This window comes from Apodemus sylvaticus, chromosome 16 (assembly GCF_947179515.1).
Source record: "Apodemus sylvaticus chromosome 16, mApoSyl1.1, whole genome shotgun sequence".
In the NCBI taxonomy this organism is placed as follows: domain Eukaryota; kingdom Metazoa; phylum Chordata; class Mammalia; order Rodentia; family Muridae; genus Apodemus; species Apodemus sylvaticus.
The window spans coordinates 36689318-36710079 of record NC_067487.1 but is presented as its reverse complement, the minus strand read 5'-3'; the positions used below and the strand labels follow the sequence as shown (position 1 = coordinate 36710079).

The following is a 20762-nucleotide window of genomic DNA, read 5'->3' as shown; positions in this document are numbered from 1 at the left end:
TTTGCTGATTGTTTGTGTTTTGAGATGAGGTAGTGTTCGCTTGCTTGCTTGCTTTGTCCAAGTTGTTTCTCTTTACACAGTTTCTTTGTGTGTAACTCAAGTGGGCCCTGAACTGTGTGGCTTCGACTGGCTTCTGAATGGCGATCAGGCAGTCCTCTTCCCTGTGCCCCAAATACTGGGAGGCAGGCACTAAAGCTTCCTTAAGGCTCTGCCAGCTTTATGCTATCACCTGCCTTTCTAAACCACTTCCCACATCTCTGCACTTTTACTGGCTTGCCTAAAGGGGCTACTGGAGAAGTAAAACATGCAGTGCTTAGTAAAATTAACATATGAGCACACATATAAATACTGGTTAACCTCCCCATAGTCACTTTTATCACAACAACCCAGTTTATTTAAAATAATTTATTCTTACCTCCTCTGCCCTCCTTCCACTCTTCCCGCGTGTCCTCCCTTCTGCCATTCCTTCTCTGTCTCTTAGCTTCCCCTCTGTGGGCAGGGCATCTGTAGCCCAGGCATCGCTCATTCCTGTGGCACTCCTGCCTTCGCCTAATGAGTGAGTGCTGTGCAGAGTGACCATCCGTGCTCAATCCTACTGTGTGTAACACAGAAAATAATTCTTGGAAACTAGTTATGTGGTCCAGACTGTATTTGACCCTTGTAGTTGTAAATATTATTGACCTTGTGAGACTTGAAAGCCTTTCTAAACTTTTGTCATGTGTAAGTGCTCACCTAATTTTCTTTACTCTTATTTTGTACTGAAAACATGAGAAAGCAGAGTATATACAGATACTGCTCTAGTGCTCACAGAAACTCTTCTGACATAGTGAGTTTAGGTAAAAAGAGCATTGAGAAATTAAAGGCAAGCTAAACTAGGATAGTAGGTTAAAAACTGAATCTTGAAAGTATTCTTGATGCTGCCAAATGTCGTTGAGTACATTAGTGATAGCACTGTGCTCTCCTATCCTAGTCAGACCATTAAACTCAGGTTAGTGTATTATAATTTACTGTTCTAAAGCATATAGTTCTGTAAGGGTTCGTTTGAGATTTTATTATATAACTATTTTAGATTGATTACTATAATTGTTATATTTATAGAATCAGGTATTCCTTATCTGTTAAATAATGATTTCAAGCCATTCATATTAATAGAAAAAGAACCTTATAATTTTCTAATACTCATATAGCATTGCGATTTTACTATTTCTGTATGGGCTGCATAATCACTAATACAGTTTTGAAAGGTAATTGTTTATACTTTAAGTATGATCAACTATTAGATCATGAAAGTAATGTGTCAAAGTGCCGTATAATAAAATCTGTTAATTTAAACACACATATATGAAACATTTGCTTGAGCTAACCACATAATTTTTACATGATTGGCCCATAAAAACTGTTATTACTAAGCAAATAACTTTTAATGATAGTATTTATTGAGTAGTTGTTATTGTTTTTACTGTTGATAGAAAAATGGATTCCTATGAAGTTTTAATTTAATCCAACTATGTGGTTTGTGAGTACATACGCTGGAGTTGAGTATAGTTAATTTTTATCCCAAAATTCACTTAAAATATATTTTGTGCTATATATTTATATTCTATATATATTATATATACTTATATAATGTTATATATTTATTGACAGATATTAGTATAGTTTATTGCTGCAAGTTATAATGGAGTGTAAAAAGTTTAAAATTAAATGTTTACTTATCAACTAACATTTACAGATATTTGACAATACATGGAGCAAGTAAGTTTGTGTGTGTATAAAAAAGGTGTGTACAAAAGAGAAATGAGAGACTGTTTTGTTTATTATAGTTTTCTCCTAGTGGTTTTGTGAATCTATTCAGTGTGTGTGTGTGTGTGTGTGTGTGTGTGTGTGTGTGTGTGTGTGTTCATAGAACCAGTGATACCTGAATTTGTTTTCTTTAGTTATCCTTGTTTTTGTTGTTTTGTTAGTTTAATTCAGTTATCCTTTTTTTAAAAAAAAAATATATAGATTGAACTTTCCTAATCTGGAAACTTTAAATTACATCTGACTTCATGTGACAGGTTCTAGTCAAAACACAGGGAGTGGTATATGATTATCTCTGTACTATGTGAACAAGGTGTGTGACATAAGTGAACACCTTGTTTACATTTAGAGCTCACCTCCCAAAGAGATTTCATTTTATTATGCAAATATTCTAGAACCTGAAGACATCTGAAATCCAGGCCACTTCAGGACCCAGGTACTTCAGTTGAGGATATTCAATCTGGGATATATTTATGGTACAGAAAGAACTTGTGCCACAATTAATACAGAGCAGAATGTACCTGTTTTAGTTGGTGTGATAAAACACCGTGACCAAATGTAACTTGGGGAAGAAAGTGTTTATTTCAGCTTACATATCCACATCACAGTTGGTCATCAAGGAAGTCAGGACCTGGAACCTGGACACATGCTGATGCGGAGGCTGTAGGCGTGCTGCTTACTGGCTGGCTCCGCATGGTTTGCTCAGCCTGCTCTCCTATAAACAAGGGCCACCTGCCTAGGGGTAGCCCCGTCAGCAGTGAGCTGGGCCTTCCCTTGTCAATCCTCAAATAGTGGAAGACATTTTCTCAATTGAGGTTCCCTGTTCTGAGAGGACTCTAGATGCTATCAAACTAGCCATGGCACTTGATTCACACATATCCTTGAATTTGACAGGGTTATGTACCACCACTTGAGATAAACATTTCTATCCTTCCCACCTGTTTGCCGTTGGTTCCTCCCATCATTCCATTCCTTTACTCTGTGTTAACTACATGTAAGTGGAATGACACATTATATACTTCATCTGCTGGCTTCTCATAAGATTCTGAGACTGATCTGAAGTATCCGAGGAGTCTTATTTTATTTCAGTGTCTGATCGGACTACAACTTAGTAGTAGAACTTCTGGATCATAGTTAAAATAGTTGTACCAGTTGCTTTCTAGCAAGGATATAATTTTTTATGCTCCCCTAGCAGTGTATAAGGGCCTTAATACCCCCTTCCTCTCCAGCATTTGGTGGTGCCAGACTTTTATTTTTGCCCGTTTTGTAAGTGAATCCTCTGTAATTTTAACTTTATGTTTCCTCAGGTTTTGTTTTAGCTCAGTGTTTGGGCAAATGGATGTGGCTCCTGCCCACACTGGGTGCAGATCTTTCCAGTTAGTCTACTCAGACTCACGGGCCAGTCTGTGGCTGTGTGCTGTCTATGGGTATGATGCATACCTTCCCATTGAACAGCCAAGGTTTGCTGCTCCTCTGGGTTTTTAATCTAGTCAAATTGACAATGAAAACTGGTTACCATGGCAACTGTTAGTATGTTTTTGTATCCTCTTTGTTCTAACTTTTCTTCTTTAACAAAAGTTACTTTTGTATTCAGAAGTACTCTACAAAACAAACATCAACATAAATAATATAATTTATGGTGACAAAAATATGTGATACTCTGGCAAAAGCTGTGTGTGTGTGTGTGCGTATACTGTCATCCTATATATATAGTAAAATATATAGTAAAATATATGGCACATATTTATTTACATTTAGTTCTTTGGAACTGCCCTTTCCCCTTTTTACTTACACAAACAATATGGAAAAGCTGGGCATGGTAGGGAATGCTTGTAGTACCAGTACCTGGATGCTGAGATTGGAGGATTGCTAATTTGAGGCTAGTTTGGGGCTATATAGTAAGTGACACTCTATTTGAAAGAGCAAACAAGACAGAAGCAGGAGGATTACCTAGAGTTCAAGGCCATCTATGACTGCATTATAAGACTCTGTTTCAGAAAACAAAACAGGAATGGGCATGCAGTTCTCTTCACTGCTATGGAACGTGCATTTCCCCTTCCTCCCTCTCCTTTCCTTTCTTCTTTTCTTTCTGTCATTTATATCCTCTGACTTTCTCTCCCAGTGTGTCCTGGGCAGGCTTTGAATTCCTGATCCTTTTGATATACCTCTGGGATTACACTTGTAGACCATCAAGGTGGCAGGCTGAAACGGTAGTTTACCCCTTTACCCCAAGTCCGCCTGCTGAGATATAGTCCAGTGAATGAAATGTTTGTATCCATCCCCAATTTGTATTTTGAAATCTTAGGCCCTGGTATGCTGCTGTTAGGAGGCTGAGCTCTGGGAAGATACTTAGATGATGAGGATGGCCTCTCATGAACAGATAGTGAGAGCATCTTTTGTCCCTTTTCTCCACCATGTAAGGAAATAATGAGAAATTAAAGGGAAGAGGACTTTACCTATGCTCTACCAGCTTTACTCTAGCCTTGTGCTTGAGGCTTCCAGAACCGTGAGAATAAATTTCTGTTCATAAGAAGTGTTCCTGTTTCATAGCAGCCTGGACTAAAATACAAAACTGTTGCTATTCATACATGCTTTCTTCAGTTTCTTAGTATAACAGAAGTCAGGTGTATACAAGAGACTTTATGTTCTACAAAGTCTAAGATACTTTGGCTTCTATCTGAGACTTGTATGGAAAAAGTTTACCAAGCCCCAGTCTAACGTTGAATGAAGAAATAAGCAGTTTCTCATTTCATTACGGGCGAACCTTGACCCAATATAAATTAAGAGTTCCCTGATTGCAACATTGTAGCATGTGAATATTAGATACTATTTCAGTGTCTGGAGAGGGCTTCGGATTGTTTTGAGTTGTCCTAGGAAGTAACATGTAGTTTGGGGAAATGTGTTTTCAACAACTATTTACAAAGAAACTGAACTTCCCATAGTTTGAGGCCCTTGTTGAATGCTGCTGTTCAGGTTGTGTTTGAGAGACCTGCCTTCTATACAGGGCCTGAGACAGAACCTGAGGAGAATGAGCACTCAGTTGATACCCGTCAAGTGAATGAACTCAGAGAAGATTGCACTCTTAACAGCAGATTGTACTTTTTAAATGTCAACAGTTTCAGCCTAAAAAGTTTGTGATGACTCTCTAAGGCAATTCTGCTAAGTCTTAACTTTGTGAGTTATGCAGATAGGAGTAATGTCTCTTGAGGAATTCTTTGGTTCCTGAGGTTTTTAATGGACTTTCCTCTTTGACTCTGGAAAATGCATAGGTTCTAAATTACATAATTACATTTGTGAACTCCCATGCATTGCTAAGTCATTAACATGCTTTCCTTCCTCGATCTGCATTGTATAGCTACAATGCAGCAACAGAACAGTATTACAAAGTACCAGCAAAGACCTCCATCAGGCCTTGATAATGTTTTTAAGGACTTGCTCTTTCTTATTGCTAGGCAGATCTTTTTTAAGTCATTAATGTAGACTTTTGTCACCCCACTTAAAACTAAAATGAATTTCATTCATACAAAATTTGTAACTTACAAAAAATGAAGATAGAAATGAAGGGGTGATTTGAAGTAGCAGGCGCCAGCTTCAAAGCAGAGGGGACTTAGCAGTGATAAACACTGCAGAGCCCTGGCTGGCTATTGGCCTGCTCTGCTGAAGCAAGTGAACTGTGGTAAGCTTTTCTACTTTTAGACTTTGAGTGGAGTTTTATCACTGTGTATGCACTTGGGTGTGCATGTGTTACACGTGGAGACCAGAAGACAGGTTGGTGAGACTTGTTTGCTCCACATTTACATGTGAGTAATTTCACATGTCTCCTCACCAGGCCTGCATGAGTTACCAGCTGACCCATCTTGCTGGCCACTTTCAAGGATGAAGTTTAATTTTTCTTCCAGGCTGAGCAGTTTAATTATGATCTGCCTTTGTATAATTTCCATGTTCCCTTTGCTTGGAGTCTTGAATTTATTGCCTTGCTGTTGTTATTACATTGATAATGCTCACTTGATGCCACATAGTGCTCTTAACCCGGATGGAAGGAAGGGAATCCTTCCCTCGAACTGCTTCCACCTGTTTGCTCCCGGTCTCCTCACACTGCAGTGATCGTTGCTCTGCTGAATGCGCCACAAGCTCCTTGGCCAGGTCTGCCGAGAACTTCTGAGCAGTGTCCAACTTCTTTAGTAGCCATGGTCTCTTTTATACTCTTGCTTTGTGTCTGCAGCTCACATTGCCTAGATTTTCCCTCCCTCTTAACACATGACGATCAGAAGACAGGTTTGTGAGGTGCGTTTTCTCCTGGAAGCGTCTTTAAGGCAGTTAGCCAGTCCAAGGATAGAGCGTGCATGCATGTGTCTCATGTCCAGGGATCATGGTTCCTTCCTGCATATGTTCACGGTTGTGAGAAATACACCCAATAAATGTTTTATCTAAGGTTTTGGTTATTTAAATTTGAATCCCTGGTATATTTGGTCCCTGTTGCCACCTCATAACAAAAATGAAAGTTGTGATGTTAAGACTTAGGGTTTCGTAGTTGAGTAATCTGAGCGATAGGCAGTGTTGGACGATGGGCATATGTGAGTGCAGTGGCAGTGGAAGGGATTGGACGCAGAAGTCAGGCAGCTGTGCATTTGGGGTGAAGGCTAACGCCGTAAACTGAGAACCAACACTGCGGAGGGAGGTTTTCTACAGCATACTCTGTGTTTGATTATGGTAATACTCTGAAGCTTATGTTAAATTGTTTTGTGTTTTCTACCAGAACCTTCCGATAACTTGAGGGAGATTCTCCAAAATGTGGCCAAATTGCAAGGAGTATCAAATATGAGAAAGCTGGGCCACCTGAATAACTTCACTAAGGCAAGTAGCTTGAAACCGTGCTGGCGTGTTCTTCCATTTGACTCAGTAAACATTTCCTAGTCATTAAGAAGGTTTTGAATATTTACTTATTAGTAGTACTTTTCTGTTTTTCTCATGTTTTCCTTCTGTTTCTGAGGAGTCTTGCTCTGTTGTTAGGCTGGTCTCAGAACCCCTGAGCACCTGACATTTCCCTGAGGAATTGGAACTACAGTTGCACATCACCATGCCTGGCTGTCAAGTGAATGTAAATAATAGGAATATGTTCTTATGATAGAGAATGCTGTAGGCTCAGAAAGAAGACAGAAGCAAGTCCCTGAGAAGCTCCTTTGTCTTGTTAACATATGACTCTTAATCTGTTATGCATCTTAGGAACAAACGTAATTCCCAGAGACCTGTTGTATTTCCTTTCCCTTATCCTGATCGTTATTCCCAGCATCTAAATTAGAGCCCAATGAGGTGCATTTTATGGCCTTATTTCCTTTTATTATCAATTTTATCTTGTTGATCTTTATGTAATTCAAGTAAGTTGCTGCCTAACTGTCAAAAACAGTTTTGTTAGGCTTAAGAATTGTGTCATGACTGGCTTGGCACACCTCAGTGTGTGGCTCTACTTGTCCTGGTGTAGTTTGAAAACTAGGGGTGGTTGTAAGTTGGCTGAGTGCTCTTGCCGACGCGGTGGCACCAGCCTGAGCCCTAAAGCATCTAGAACAGTGTTTCATAGAAATCCATGTGAGCTCTCTAAGAGAAGCGTTCATTAAGCTACCCTAGAATTGTTATTTGTTATATGAAGCATAAAACATTAAATATCACTTAGCTTTTCATACTAAATCTTCACAATTCAGTGTTTTACAGAGATAGATGCCTCAGTCATGCTAGAGATGTTTCCAGTAGTTATAAGCAGCTGTGGCTGGCACTGCCAGGTATTGGCTGGTACCCAGATGGACTTTTGGGGTGGGGTTGGTTTAAGCCTTCCCTCTGAGAGCAGCCCTGTTACTCCCATGTCTCTTCTTGGTTTTTTGTTTTTGTTTTTGTTTTTTTCTGTGTCTAGGCTTTAGAGTGAGGGGATCAGTTTCCCGATCCCCCTCCCTCTCTTCTTTCCTGGCTTTATCTAAATTTCTCTCATAGCACTTTAGGTTTTCTTTACTTGGTCAATGCTTCTTGTTCTGTATTTGGGGACTGTCTCCCTTTCTCCTCTCTGCTCCTTCTAGCCGTCTTTGAATTGTGCGCTCAGCCCACCTCCTGATTGTTGCTCTTCCCTCCACCCCATCATTCCCTTCTCTGTCCTAATTCTTATTTGCCTTGTGTTTCCTCTCCTTCTGCTGCATGCAGACTGTGTGGTAATTTCTGTAGTGAAGTCCTGAGACTCTGTATTTTGTATTTTTAAACCATATTTTAAAATTAACTTTTGCCTTTTCTGCTGGTCTTGGTGCTAACTTCTTGTTCACTGTCTTCGGGTACTTGTGGGTTGGGAAACCAGATAGTCAGACTAGGTAGACAATGCTTACAGTAAGAGGGATTAAGTCCTGAGTTATGGTCTAAAGAGTTGCCCCAAAAATAAACTCACTTTTAGACTTGATAAAAAAATTTACTTTAGCTAATGATAAAGGAGAAGCCTGAAGCTTCAGTTAAATCTAACCCCAACTAATAGAGATCAGTCTTGGGGAAATTTCACAGTACTGTTAACACCATTTGATGCAGGACTGTGCTGGTTTGTAAGATAGCTCTATAGCAGACTGCATGGTGAATTGGGGCTTACTTTATTTTAATTTATGCTTTTTACCTGCTTACTAGTTTTTCACTAATTCTTAAGAAGATAAGCTTAAGTTACAGCTCATTGTTGAGCTGTAAATGGTAGATCAGGGTTCTTCAGGGTTTAGCACTCTTGACTTAACAGAACAGGCCATTGTTTTGGAAGAAGGCTGAGCCTTATTTCTGGCTCTATCCACTATATGACAGGAACATTTACTTGACATACCTCAATTGTGATAAGCAAAAATGTCTTCACATTGAATAGTCAAATGTTCTTAGGAGATAAAATGCCTCTGTTTAATAACTGCCACTGCTCCAAGTGACTGTGTGTGGATTTTGTCACCAAATTCACTCACGCACCACACACAAGCACACACTGAATTTGATTGCAATAGTAGGCCTTTGAAATCTATATTGTTAGAGCTGGGTGTAACCACTCCTCACTGAGGTGGCACACCCATCAAATCTGCATGTGCATGCGCCTACTCAGTATAGTGTAGAGGCTCTCAAAAACTCTGTAGCTTGATTGGCCAAGAAGATGAAAAGATGATAATTATAATGCTAGAAGACAAAGAGCTAGTTGGAAGTTCTCTTCTGTTTACACGAGAACACACACTTTCTGAATGTTAGCGCTGGTTGTAAGTTAGAGAATACTATAAACTAAGCTTCTCAGACCCATGAAGTACTTTGTGGCTTTCTGCTCTTCTGCTTCTCTTTATCCCGGATCTATCTTGCTCCAGACTTTGGATTGTAATATAGTAGATTGATAAGATTTTTCATTTTAAGTATGGGTTTTAGTCGTAACTAGCATGTGCTTTACTGTTAAGTGTAAGTGTGGCCATTGGTGTTAATTGTGCTAATGTATAGGGTGGGTTTCTTTCCTAAACCTCCTCATAAGCCATGAATAAGCAAACTAGTGATGCGATCCTTTAATCACTTGACGGCCACACCATGCATACCCTCTGACATCACCCACTCGATAGTGCAGTGTGTATGGCGGGCAGACTGACGATGAGTGTAATTTTGCTGTTCTATTTTTGCAACAGACAACATGTTTGCAGTCTAATAACCTGCTTTCTAAAGATGAGGATTTAGGCCCTTTACATTCTAAAAATTTTAAAGGTTTGAAAGCATTTTTATTTGTTTTTGTTTTTTTTAATTTAAGGGGTGTATATGTCAGATAATTATAAATTATGAAAATGGCATAGAAGATTTTTACAGTAAAAAGTGAAATCCTTCTCTCATTTGCTCCCCTTTCCCCTCCAAAGCACTCACTCCTCCATAATGCAGAGGTTAGTGGCTAGAAGGTACTTAGTTTTTGTGGTAACAAACATTGGGTAAATGTGTTTATGTGAGTGTCTTTTGTTTGTTTTGTTTATATTAATAAGAATTAAATGAACTAAATACACTTTCGTAAAGTGCTCATTATTTGTAATTTATGTATATACAAAGTGTTTTTAGATGAGTTTAAGATATCAGTGTATGTAAATACAGGTTGGTATGTGCTTATATCCATCTGTGTATATATTGATTTGCAATTGCATTTTTCACATTGCAGTATACTATAGAATGCTTTTTTTTTTCCTAAATATACCATTCTGTTTTTTGTTCTTGTTTTTTATATTCACCTCTGTGTTTTGTATGTTTGTGTAAATTAGCTTCTAAGAGTGAGGCTTTGTGGTACTCTATAATCCCAGGGACAGACCCAAGGCTGCAGCAAAAGGATCTCAGGCTCAAGGACTTGATCTAGTGAGAGGCTCCGTGGTAAAAGAGTTGCTGCCAAGGCTAATGGCCTGAGCTAATCCTAGGGACCCCCACCCCCACCCCATGATGGAAGGAGAAAACTGACTTCTGCAAGTCTCTCACCTACACACTCACTGGTGGTACATGTGTGTGCATACACACACACAGACACACACTCATATACATACCCACTCATACATGCACCCTTTACTTTTTAACATATACAATATTTTTCTGTGGTCTTAAAACTTAGATAAAGCTTACTGTTTTAATTTTATATATATATATATATATATATATATGTACACATGTGTTACCAAAAGGATAGTAAACTTGTGAGTTTGCTCTATAGGGTCTGTTCACAGTGACAAATACCAAGATCACCTAGGATTTTACTTTGGTTCTATAATGTGACAGGTTAATAACCCTTTGGAGACCTTTTTGAGTTGTTATTATTAAAGAATTGACTTTCTTCTTAATCTATTTCTATTAGTCCTAATATGTGAGAAAGTTTTATTCAGCTTTTGAATAGAAACCAATTTTCAAATTTTATACCTAAATTAGAACCACATGTAGTCAACTGTGTAGGTAGCTTGTAAACAGTGCTCTCTATAAAGATAACTAGAACCACAAAATAAAACTTGGGTGGCTGTGCATGTGCCTTTAATCCCAGCACCCAGGAAGAAGCGTTCCAGGATAGCCTGGGCTGCACAGTGAGCAACTCCCGCTCTCCACCCCCCAACCCACTCCACCCCACTCCGAACAAACAAACAAACAAACAAACCCAGAGTTAAAAACAATTAGAGAGTGTTGTGTGAAGACAGAAAATGACTTGACCATCAGTACGTACAGAGGCTAGAGGTGCAGAGAAAGGCTCCTGTAGATGTAGGCTTCCTTCTCTTGTACTCAAGCAGTACCATTGCTGACTTGAAACACAGAAAGAAACAGGGCCACTTGCTGCTCTGAAGAGTACGAACTGTAGTTGAAGCATGAAAAGGACAGGTGCAGAAGATTTCCCTTCCTGCATTTGTTGAACCCTAACTAGGGCTAACTAGGATGCTTAATGCCGAAGCTAGGCAAAACATTTGACACAGAACTTTGTAGTATTTTTATAAGACAAATTAACTTTATTATCCTCGGGACTAGGGCTGTTAATAACAAGGTTTCAGTTGAAGTCTCAGGGGTGAGGAAGATGCAGAGGGTGGCAGTCCTCAGAGAGCAGCCTTCTAATCTGTACTGAGTAGGTTAGCGTCAGTGCCAGAGAGAAGGCTGACCTACCTCACTAAGGAAAAATGCCACAGTCTGCAAAGAGCACAGCGGCCAGCCAAGGACTGGGCTGACTGCAGTCAGATAAAAGGAAAACACCTGTTAACGAGAGCCCCAAAGATGCTGTGATGTGTGAGTTTACACTTGAATAACCATGTAGTATCATCAGAGAACTAGAACTGCGCAGAAAATGGGTGAGAAAGTAAGAGGTTTCACTAGAATATTAGAAAGTTGTGATTTAAGAAAAGTATGTTATCTAAAATTTAAAAATCCCTAGATTTGTTAATGCAGTGGTTCTCACCTTTCCTAATGCTGCAGCCCTTTAATACAGTTCCTCATGTTGTGGTGACCCTAACCATAAAATTATTTTTGTTGCTACTTCATAATTGTAATTTTGCTGTTGCAAATCCTAATGTAAATATCTGATATGCACGTTATCTGATATGGCCCCTGTGAAGGGTTGTTCAGTGCCCAGATTAAGAACCACTGGTATAGTAGAGAAGGTACAGACATTAGAAGATGAAATCTGTAGAAAATATGCAACAATTGAAATCAGAGAAAATGGGGGAAAAAGAAAAGATGATTTAATGAAAATGTGTATACCTTTTGCCAGCAGAGAGAAAAGATTTGGACAGAGTGGTTTTGAAGAGATAATATAGGGAATGTTTTTTTAAAAAAATTGATAAAATACCCAAAACCAGAGATTCACAAAGTATTATTTATTTTATGCAAAGTAGATGCAAAGGAAATCACAGTTGATCAAGTCAAAGTAAGACTGATGAAGACCAATGATGAGAAAGAAAATGGTTGAAAGAATCTGAGGAAAAAAAGACATATTTTGAAAGAGCAGACAGCAAGATTTATGCTAGACTTTGAGCATCCAAGTGCCTGAAACTTTTGGAAGAAAATTCAGTGTATTCACCAAAATTACCTTTAAAAACGAAAATCAAATCATTTCCAAGCAAAAACAACTACAAACCTAGGCAAAAGTAAGATCAGAACATCAGCAAACAATGTCACCAGTAATAGCAACAGAGCTTGTGACCAGTGGGGGAACTGTAACATTAGGGAAGAACAATAAAGGGAAAATGGTGTGAATATAAGCTGCGATTGATTATGTGTGGGATGAAAAAACAACCAGTTAACAGCAGTGATAGCGTATGCATCCTGAATGATAAACAGAAGAACATAGGGAAAGTGAAGTTAAGAGTAAATGGGGATCAAGGCCCTGAAAGCCTCCAGCATGGAGAACATGGGGAGGAAATGTCATTGTTAGACCAGTCAGCAGTGCTTGTAAACACAGTGGCAACTGCTGGGCATGGTGAGTAAGACAGGGACACCATGGGAGAGAAATACAGCAAAAGACAAAAGACGCTAGTTCAAAAAGTGGCGGGAAGAGGTCAGTTTAAAGATGCAGTTCAGTAAAAGTTAATATGATAGAAATAGTGAAGTGTATTTTTATGATATGATTACAGATTTTTTATAAATTTAATTAAAGAAAAATGTACTATTTTTGAGCTTAAAATTATGCATAGACAAACATAAATCTAAACTCATATGCAAGGTATTTTTGTGTTTCTTCTAACAGCTTCTTTGTGATATTGGCCATAGTGAAGAAAAACTGGGCTTTAATTATGAAGACATCATAATTTGGTAAGCTTAGTTCAGTCTTTTCTTCTATCCCATATTTTAGTAATTTCTGTTGTAACAATTTAAGTTAGCACTAGGATGAGAGCAGCACACTCAGTTCTGTGGAAATGCTGTTTGACTGAAAGAAAAATCCAGGAACAGTCAGTGACTTTGCTGTGTGTGAGCCTTAGTTGAGATTTTGTACTGCTGAATACAAAGAACTAAACCAGAATTACCTGAACTTCAAAAATTATAATTAAATAATAAATTTGCAGACTGAATTTTTCATTCTTTCTAGGAAATGTGGGAACAAAACAACCTAGGTTTTACTTAAGAAAGTATGTACCTATTCCAAACTTGTTGTATACTAAGAGGTAATTGATTAAGCAGTTTCATTACAACTTTTTGATGTTCTTGGGAGAAACACTAATATAGTAGTATGTGTTTGCTACTGTTAAATAGCTTGTTACTGATTTAAACTAATTATCCTTTGAGACATGTGGAAGCACACATGCAAATAAAGGATACATTGTAGAAACATCTAAAGATACAGTTGGAAAAAAATATAGGCTTTCTTCTTGCACTTATATACTATGCCAGAAGCTGAATAAAACTCCCCATTGGCTGGATTCCTGTGACTATTCAGAGGAAGCACAGAAGAAAGACATCACCAAAAAAATTCTTTACTTTGTAGTGGGGTTTTTTTTGTTTGTTTCTTTGTTTCTTTGGTTGTTTGGTTGTTTGGTTGTTTGGTTGGGTTTTCATAAACAGAATTAATTGTATGTAACAAAAAGTTTGGGATATCTCAGCAAAGAAAGAACTTGATATGGGAGAATATTCTGAAGTATGAAAAATCTGAAATGCTCCAAAATCCGAGACTTTGTTAGAGTCATCTCAAGTGTTCAAAAAGTTTGGGGTTCTAGATTTTCAGATAAATACTCAGTTTGAAATAGTCTTGAAAGTAGTCCCAGTCTAAAAATACAAGGAATCAGAAATACTTCTCCCAAGCATTTCAGATGAGGGCAAGGTAACTACACTGCATTGTGGTGTCTTTGACACTCCTGTAACAGGACATTTTTGTTTTCCTGCAGTTTGCGCTTGGCTTTATTAAATGAGGCAAAGGAAGTGCGAGCGGCCGGGTTGCGAGCGCTGCGCTATCTCATCCACGACTCCAGTATTCTGCAGAAGGTGCTAAAGCTCAAAGTGGACTATTTAATAGCTAGGTAATGTTCTGAGAGGTGCCTGTGTTTCTCATGCCTTTAAAGTTTTGTGTTGAGTTTAGTGTCCAGCCAAACCTGTACAGAATTTTGTTGTAAAGCTTGATAATTTTTGCAAAGGTATCAAGAAAGACTGAGACTTAAGGGTGTTTTTAGCATACCAGGAAACCCCTTTATATTTTCGAGCAATTGTAAAATAGTTTTCTCCTTAGAGACTAGTTTTCCTGTCCTTGCATTTCATATTATATGTTAATTAATATGTATAATCAACATGTACGTGTACATTGTTTTCTCATTGTAAGGTTCTTCCATGTTGATCATAATCTCTTTGTTTTTTAAATTTATTTTTGCTATGAAGTATTTGGTCTTATGATTAGGACATAATTTAATCTGTTCATTCAGGATAGTTTTCAGTGTTGAGCTATTTTGAATAAATCTACCCTGCAATTTTGTGTAAGTCTGTGCCATGCTCATTTCTTACAAGCATGCATATAAGTAGAAATGTTGGAATATGATGCATGTGTGGTTAGCTATGATTGTGTGTTCTCTCTCTCTCTCTCCCTCTCTCCCTCCCTCTCTCTCTAGTTTATTTATTTTTATTCTTTAATCTCTTTTTACAGTCCATACTTCATCCCCCAGCTGCTCCCTACCCCATACCTCCCTAGTCTCCAAGGAGATGTCCCCACCCCACCCCCACCTCGCCAGGCTTCCCCGCTCCCTGGGGCTGCAAGCCTCTCTCAGGTTAGGTGCATCTTCTCTCACTGAGACTAGACCAGGCTGTCCTCTGCTGTGTATGTGTCAGGCCCTCAGGTTTTTTTCTTAAGAAGTGGCACTGATAACTTTAAATGCCCTGACTGGTTTCTGAGATTTATTCATACTTACTAGATTTGGAGCTTTTGTTGTTGTTTCTTGTCGGTTAATTTGTTCATTCATGTTATTGTTGTATTACTTTGTTTTAACAGGGTCTCACTACAGATTCCGTGCTGGCTTCAAAGTTAATAGCTCTCCTGCCTCACCCTCTGCAGGGCTGGGGTTGCAGACATCACATGTGCCTTAGATTTTGTAGTGGTGGCAATGCCATTTTTTCCTTTCGTGTGTTTAGCTACTAATATATAGAAAGATAGTTCATATTGTCTTCTTTAACAGCAGTCTTGATAAATCACTGTAGTTTTCTAGTTTTTGGTTATACAGGGCTTCCCGTGCTCATGAGCATTAACTCATGATACCTCATCTCTCCCAGGACCTTGAACCTCTTAATCTTGCTTTATTCCTCCACTGAGAACTGCCCACAGCGAGATGGTTCTAGTTCAGGTAGAGTGTGTCAAGTATCCACTGGTTTGACTTTCCGTAGTTGGTAATAAACTATGTTCCTCTTTGTATTGTTGAAGTCAATACATTGATTCATGATGGCTTCTCATTTCTATATAAATTGAAGGCATTGCTATTTAGTTTTCAGTTCCATTAATATATATTTCTGCTTTGGGTATCAGGATCATGTCTTATGAAATAACCGTTGTTATCCTTTGTATTCTTTGAAAGATATTATGTGAAACTTGTGACTTGTATTCGTATTTTCTCCTAGATGGTTACACTAGACCAATAAATCTTACAGAATTTGATTTTTTTTTTTTTTATTGTGGTTTACTTTGCTTGGTGGATACAGCACTGTTGAGTTTACTGTATCGGCATGTGTTTGTCTATTTGGAACTCATCTGACTTTGGTGATTTGGAGAGGTGTGTCTTGGTGCTGCTTGTTTCCCGAGTGCTGCTCTTGTGTGATCCTGCAGCATCCATCGGACTCTCCTGCTGCCCATGTCCAGCACACAGATTCACACTTGTTACCTTGCCACAGGGGCTGCTCTTTTCTTTTCTGGTCGTTTTATTACAGTTTGTGTTTTCAAGACAAGGTCTCAAGTAGCTCTGGCTGGACCGATTCCCAAGCCTCCTACTTGTACCTGCCCTGCTGTGTTGGAGTCCTTCATTCCTGCTACAGCAGAGGAGTGGACTGGACCTTCTTCTGCACTGCTGTGCTGCTTGGTTGTTGTGACGACTGAACCCTCGCCTGCTTCTTAGCACTACTGGTGTTGCTTACTGAGTCCACTCAGCGTTTGCAGGCGACGTTTGCTTGCCCGAGTTTGCACCTCATACGTCCTTGGATTGCTATTTAACTGATGGATTTCTTACTGTTGATTATAGTACAGGCCTACAAGAGGTGAATTTTTTATCTTTTATTTGTTTATAAGCATCTCTATCTTGATCTGCTGTTTGGAGGTTAATTTACTACTAGTAATTTTTTTTTTCTTAGAGAGGTATTTATTAACTATGTATATGAGTGTTTTGCCTGCATGTATGTATATGCACCATGTGCCTTCCTGGTGCCTGAAGAAGTCAGAAAAATGCACCAGATCTTTTGGAACTAGAGTTACTAATGACTATGAGCCACCATGTGGATGCTGGGGATTGAACCCGGGCCCACTACAAGATAGCAACAGCTCTTAACCGGGGCCATCCCCAGCCCCTCTGCTAGTTATTTCCAGTGTGTGTATGTCGGTGTCAGTCAGTCCTCTCTAAAGGGTTTTCCGTGTTACGGCTTACCCTCCCACGGCACTCCGTGTGCACTCTGTTGGGTCATCATACATCACCCACGTGTCTGGACCCTTACTGTATTTTAACCTTTGCTAGTTTGGTGTTTGTTTTGTTAACGTCATAGTTCAAGGCTTACTCTTTACTTAATTTTACTGCAGACTGTCCTGCCCGTCAGGCCTCCTTTAGTGCTTGCTTCAGTTATGGCCTTGTGAAGGATCTTTTTAAGACATCGGTTCTGCCTGACGTCTCCATCTCTATTGTCACAGACAGACCAACCACAGTTACTTTCAAAGTTCTTATGTGTAAATCTTACCTCTATTCTTTTTTTCTGTTGTCTTTTTTTTTTTTAAATGTGAAGTTCTTGAGACTTTTTTGAGGGGTATTTGTTTTAAATTGTGGCTTATAACAACTAAACTGTGCAGACATTCATGTTTAAGCTTGGGTCATGTTATCATTTTCCTTTGAAGAGAATTTTATTCAAGAGTCTTGCCTTACTACACTAGTTTAGGTTTTGTTAATGTCCAAAGAAGTAGCAATTCAGAGTCTGAAGCTAGAACTGCTGGCTTTCTGCAGTGCCTCGCCCTTGGCCAGCTCCAGCCTGAGAACCTTTCTAAGTCAGTGTTTCCTGCATCTCTACTCTCCGGCTTCTCAGAGGAGGCTTATTGGCCCATTGGAGCCGAGCCCTGATTTGCACACACAGAGCCTGCCCAGTGCTTTGCTGAGAGCACTGATGCAGTGTGAAGTCCATTCTTGTCCCTTCCTCCTTCCAGCACTTACCTTCTTTCAAGTAAATGTCATGTCGGTTCTTCAGGGCTCCTGTTGCTTTCCAGCTGGGGCTGACCCTGTACGCAGTGGGTGTGGTCCATGGAGCATGCAGTCCTCAGCTAGTCTAATGAGGTTTGCTCCGCTTCCCATTCAGGAGTGGTTGTCTGAAGGAAGCTTTTCAACCTTTATAGATGGTTTTGGCAGAGGATTGGCTATGAATAGCTAAAACTGTAAATCTCATCTACACAAGTGTGTGTGTGTGTGTGTGTGTGTGTGTGTGTGCGCGCACACATACATGTTGCTGCACTTGAACCTCAGGCAAGCACTTCTTTTTTAATTCCACTTGGATAAACCAGAAATGCTTTGAATAGTAACTTACCTAATTATAAAATATTGGTTAAAATAGGAGCTACATAAATTTTGAGTAATTTTATTGTAACATAAAACAAAATTAAGTGATATTTGAAGAGAATTCTGAATTTAAGTTATTTAGTAAAATAGAATTTATTTTATTTTATTTTATTTTATTTCATTTTATTTTTTGAGACAGGATCTCACTACTATATAGTCCTGGCTGTTCTGGAACACCCTGTAGACCATGCTGGCCTCAAACTCATAGATCTACCTGCCTCTGCTTCCAAGGGCTGGAATTAAAGGTGTGCATTATGCCTGACTAAAATAGGTTCTTACATTGAATAAGATAGTCATTATAGATACAGTTTAACCTGTGATTAAAATCACAAACTAAGACAAATGTGGAATTAGAGTTTATATACTTCATTGTGACTTATCAGGTCAGAGAAGTCTTTCTGCACATCTCTGCTACTTAGCTTTGTTTGAATGTTGTGATTCTTTCTTTATAGGTATATGACCTTTTCCCCCTTGAGATTTTAGCTCACATTAAATATTTGCTGTTACTGAAAAAGCACGTACTACAGTTTTAATACACTATACTGGATGATGGAGATAAGTCTGATCTAATATCTGTAAGGTATTGTTACACAGGATTTCCCAATGACTAATGCACTGTTTGTTATTTAGGTGCATTGACATACAACAGAGCAATGAGGTGGAGAGGACACAAGCCCTTCGCTTAGTCAGAAAGGTACGCTCGCGTGTGAGGGCGGGCAGAAGGGATGAGTGCGCAAGGCTCCGTGTGTCTGTCTTTATATTGCTGTCGAATATTCTTATTAAAATTTCAAGAATGAATTTTTGTTAAACACTTTAATTTTGTTAAGAAATATTATGAGGTAAGTAGAGCTGTTAAACATGTGAACCATGAATATTTGTGTAATTGGTAAATGTGATGGGAACACTGTTCTTAGAAAATGATCACGTTAAGGAGGATGTCTGTCTATAGCGGACATGTAAATGTAGTTACAGCTCAGTTATTAAGGAATGGATTATTTGCTCCCAGCTGTCTATAATGTCTGCCTTCCTAGCTAATAGTGTGAATGGATGTCACAAACAGAAGCTCACCGCATCCACAGCCCATGGGTACTTTTGACAGACAATTTGGCCGACAGCTTTACAGTATAAAATGCTACAGTTTAAGCTGAGGAAAGGATTTGATTAAAGGCAGTTCCTAACACTTCTGAGATTGCCTCCCCGGAATTCACTGTCTGCTGTAGTTGTGATAGCCTCATGACCAGCCTGGAAAGGAAACAGAAAGCACAGTTTATTGGGACACATCCTAAGACAAGTACCGTATCTTTCCCTTGATGCAGAGTGTGTGTGTGTGTGTGTGTGTGTGTGTGTGTGTGTGTGTGTGACATCCTAAGACAAGTACCGTATCTTTCCCTTGATGCAGAGTGTGTGTGTGTGTGTGTGTGTGTGTGTGTGTGTGTGTGTGTGAAGATGCCCGGTATTATTATTACTGATGTTTTAAAGCTGGGTCTTACTATGTGGCTTAGCTGGATGAAATACACTTCAAAGCCCAGGGTAGCTTCAAACTCTTGATCCTCTTGCCTAGCCTCCCTAATGCTAGAATTGCAGGCACGCATCACTAAATTCAGCTTAAAATTATTTATTGATTGAATTTATTAGCTGTTTCTTCTTTTTACTGTCTTTAAATCTATTGCATGTTTCAGATAGTGGACTGCAGAGTTAGTATACTGACTTGTTTTCTTCTTTTCCAGTTAACCTTAATAGTAACGGTCAACAATTCACTGTAGAAAAGAATAAGGAAAGGATGAGTTTCTGTAAAGGAGATTGAAATTCTACTAAAGTGATATTGGGAACAGGCTTGGAAACTTTTGTTTTAAGAAAACTGTTAGCTTAGAACTGTGATTTGACTTCTCATATTTATATTTTAAAGTGACTTGACATTTTTTGTTTGTTCATAAATTCTTCATAATGCTATGAGTACTCATGACAAGAAACAAAAATTTCTTCCTATAGAATAGTTTGGAGCTTGGAGCTATATTTTCAACATAGATTGCATTAAAAAATAAACTATATGCTAAAAATAATAAGCCTAACATCTTTTTATAAAGTATATTTTCCAAGAGAGAAAATTAGTGAGGAGAGTGCTCTTGTTTTACATTTTTGTAAATCTCTTAAGGGTGGGTCTTGATAAAGACGGCTAGATGGTTATGTTTGCTTCTGTGTCACTCTCTCCTTTACTGTCACATACAGAGGGAACTCTAGAGAGCTTGACTGTATACTGAATAAAGGCAAGCAGAGAGAGAATAGGTATTATAAAAACATATCTTTTTGTTACTAATGAGATAGTTACAATCCTGTAGACCCTCTGAAAATATTTTAGGGACCCTTTATAATTGTTGATCTATATGTTGCTTTCAGAAGAAAAGATAGTATCTAATAGACTCAAACAATTGACTCCCAAGTCTTTAGATTATTTAGTAAATGTTCTGTCCCCTCTATTCTATCCTTCTCTATCTGTCTGTCTCTGTTGGGGAAGCGTGTGTGTGTGTGTGTGTGTGTGTGTGTGTGTGTGTGTGTTGGGGGTGGTTGAAAAAGGGTCTCACTTTCTAACCTAGGCTGGGCTTGCTTAAGCTGCTGGCGATCCTCTAGCTACCTTCTATAGATGTTCTATAGATGGGAGCCATTATGCCTGCCTTGTACACATTACAATTTAACTTATAATATAGTTTCATAAAGCTATACTCTTAAAAATATTTTAATAGCAAC

The 20762-nt window shown here is 38.7% G+C and overlaps 1 protein-coding gene across 4 annotated transcripts in view; it reads left to right on the top strand.

Moving 5' to 3' along the window:
• Positions 1-20762, top strand: part of Rictor (RPTOR independent companion of MTOR complex 2) — a 101399-nt gene that overhangs the window by 22151 nt on the left and 58486 nt on the right. For all 4 annotated transcript variants that reach the window (XM_052160058.1, XM_052160059.1, XM_052160057.1 and 1 more), the window contains exons 3-6: positions 6557-6654; positions 13001-13065; positions 14133-14264; positions 18651-18714. In XM_052160058.1, coding sequence (XP_052016018.1) covers positions 6557-6654; positions 13001-13065; positions 14133-14264; positions 18651-18714 — 359 coding nt within the window. The remainder of the gene's footprint in view (positions 1-6556; positions 6655-13000; positions 13066-14132; positions 14265-18650; positions 18715-20762) is intronic.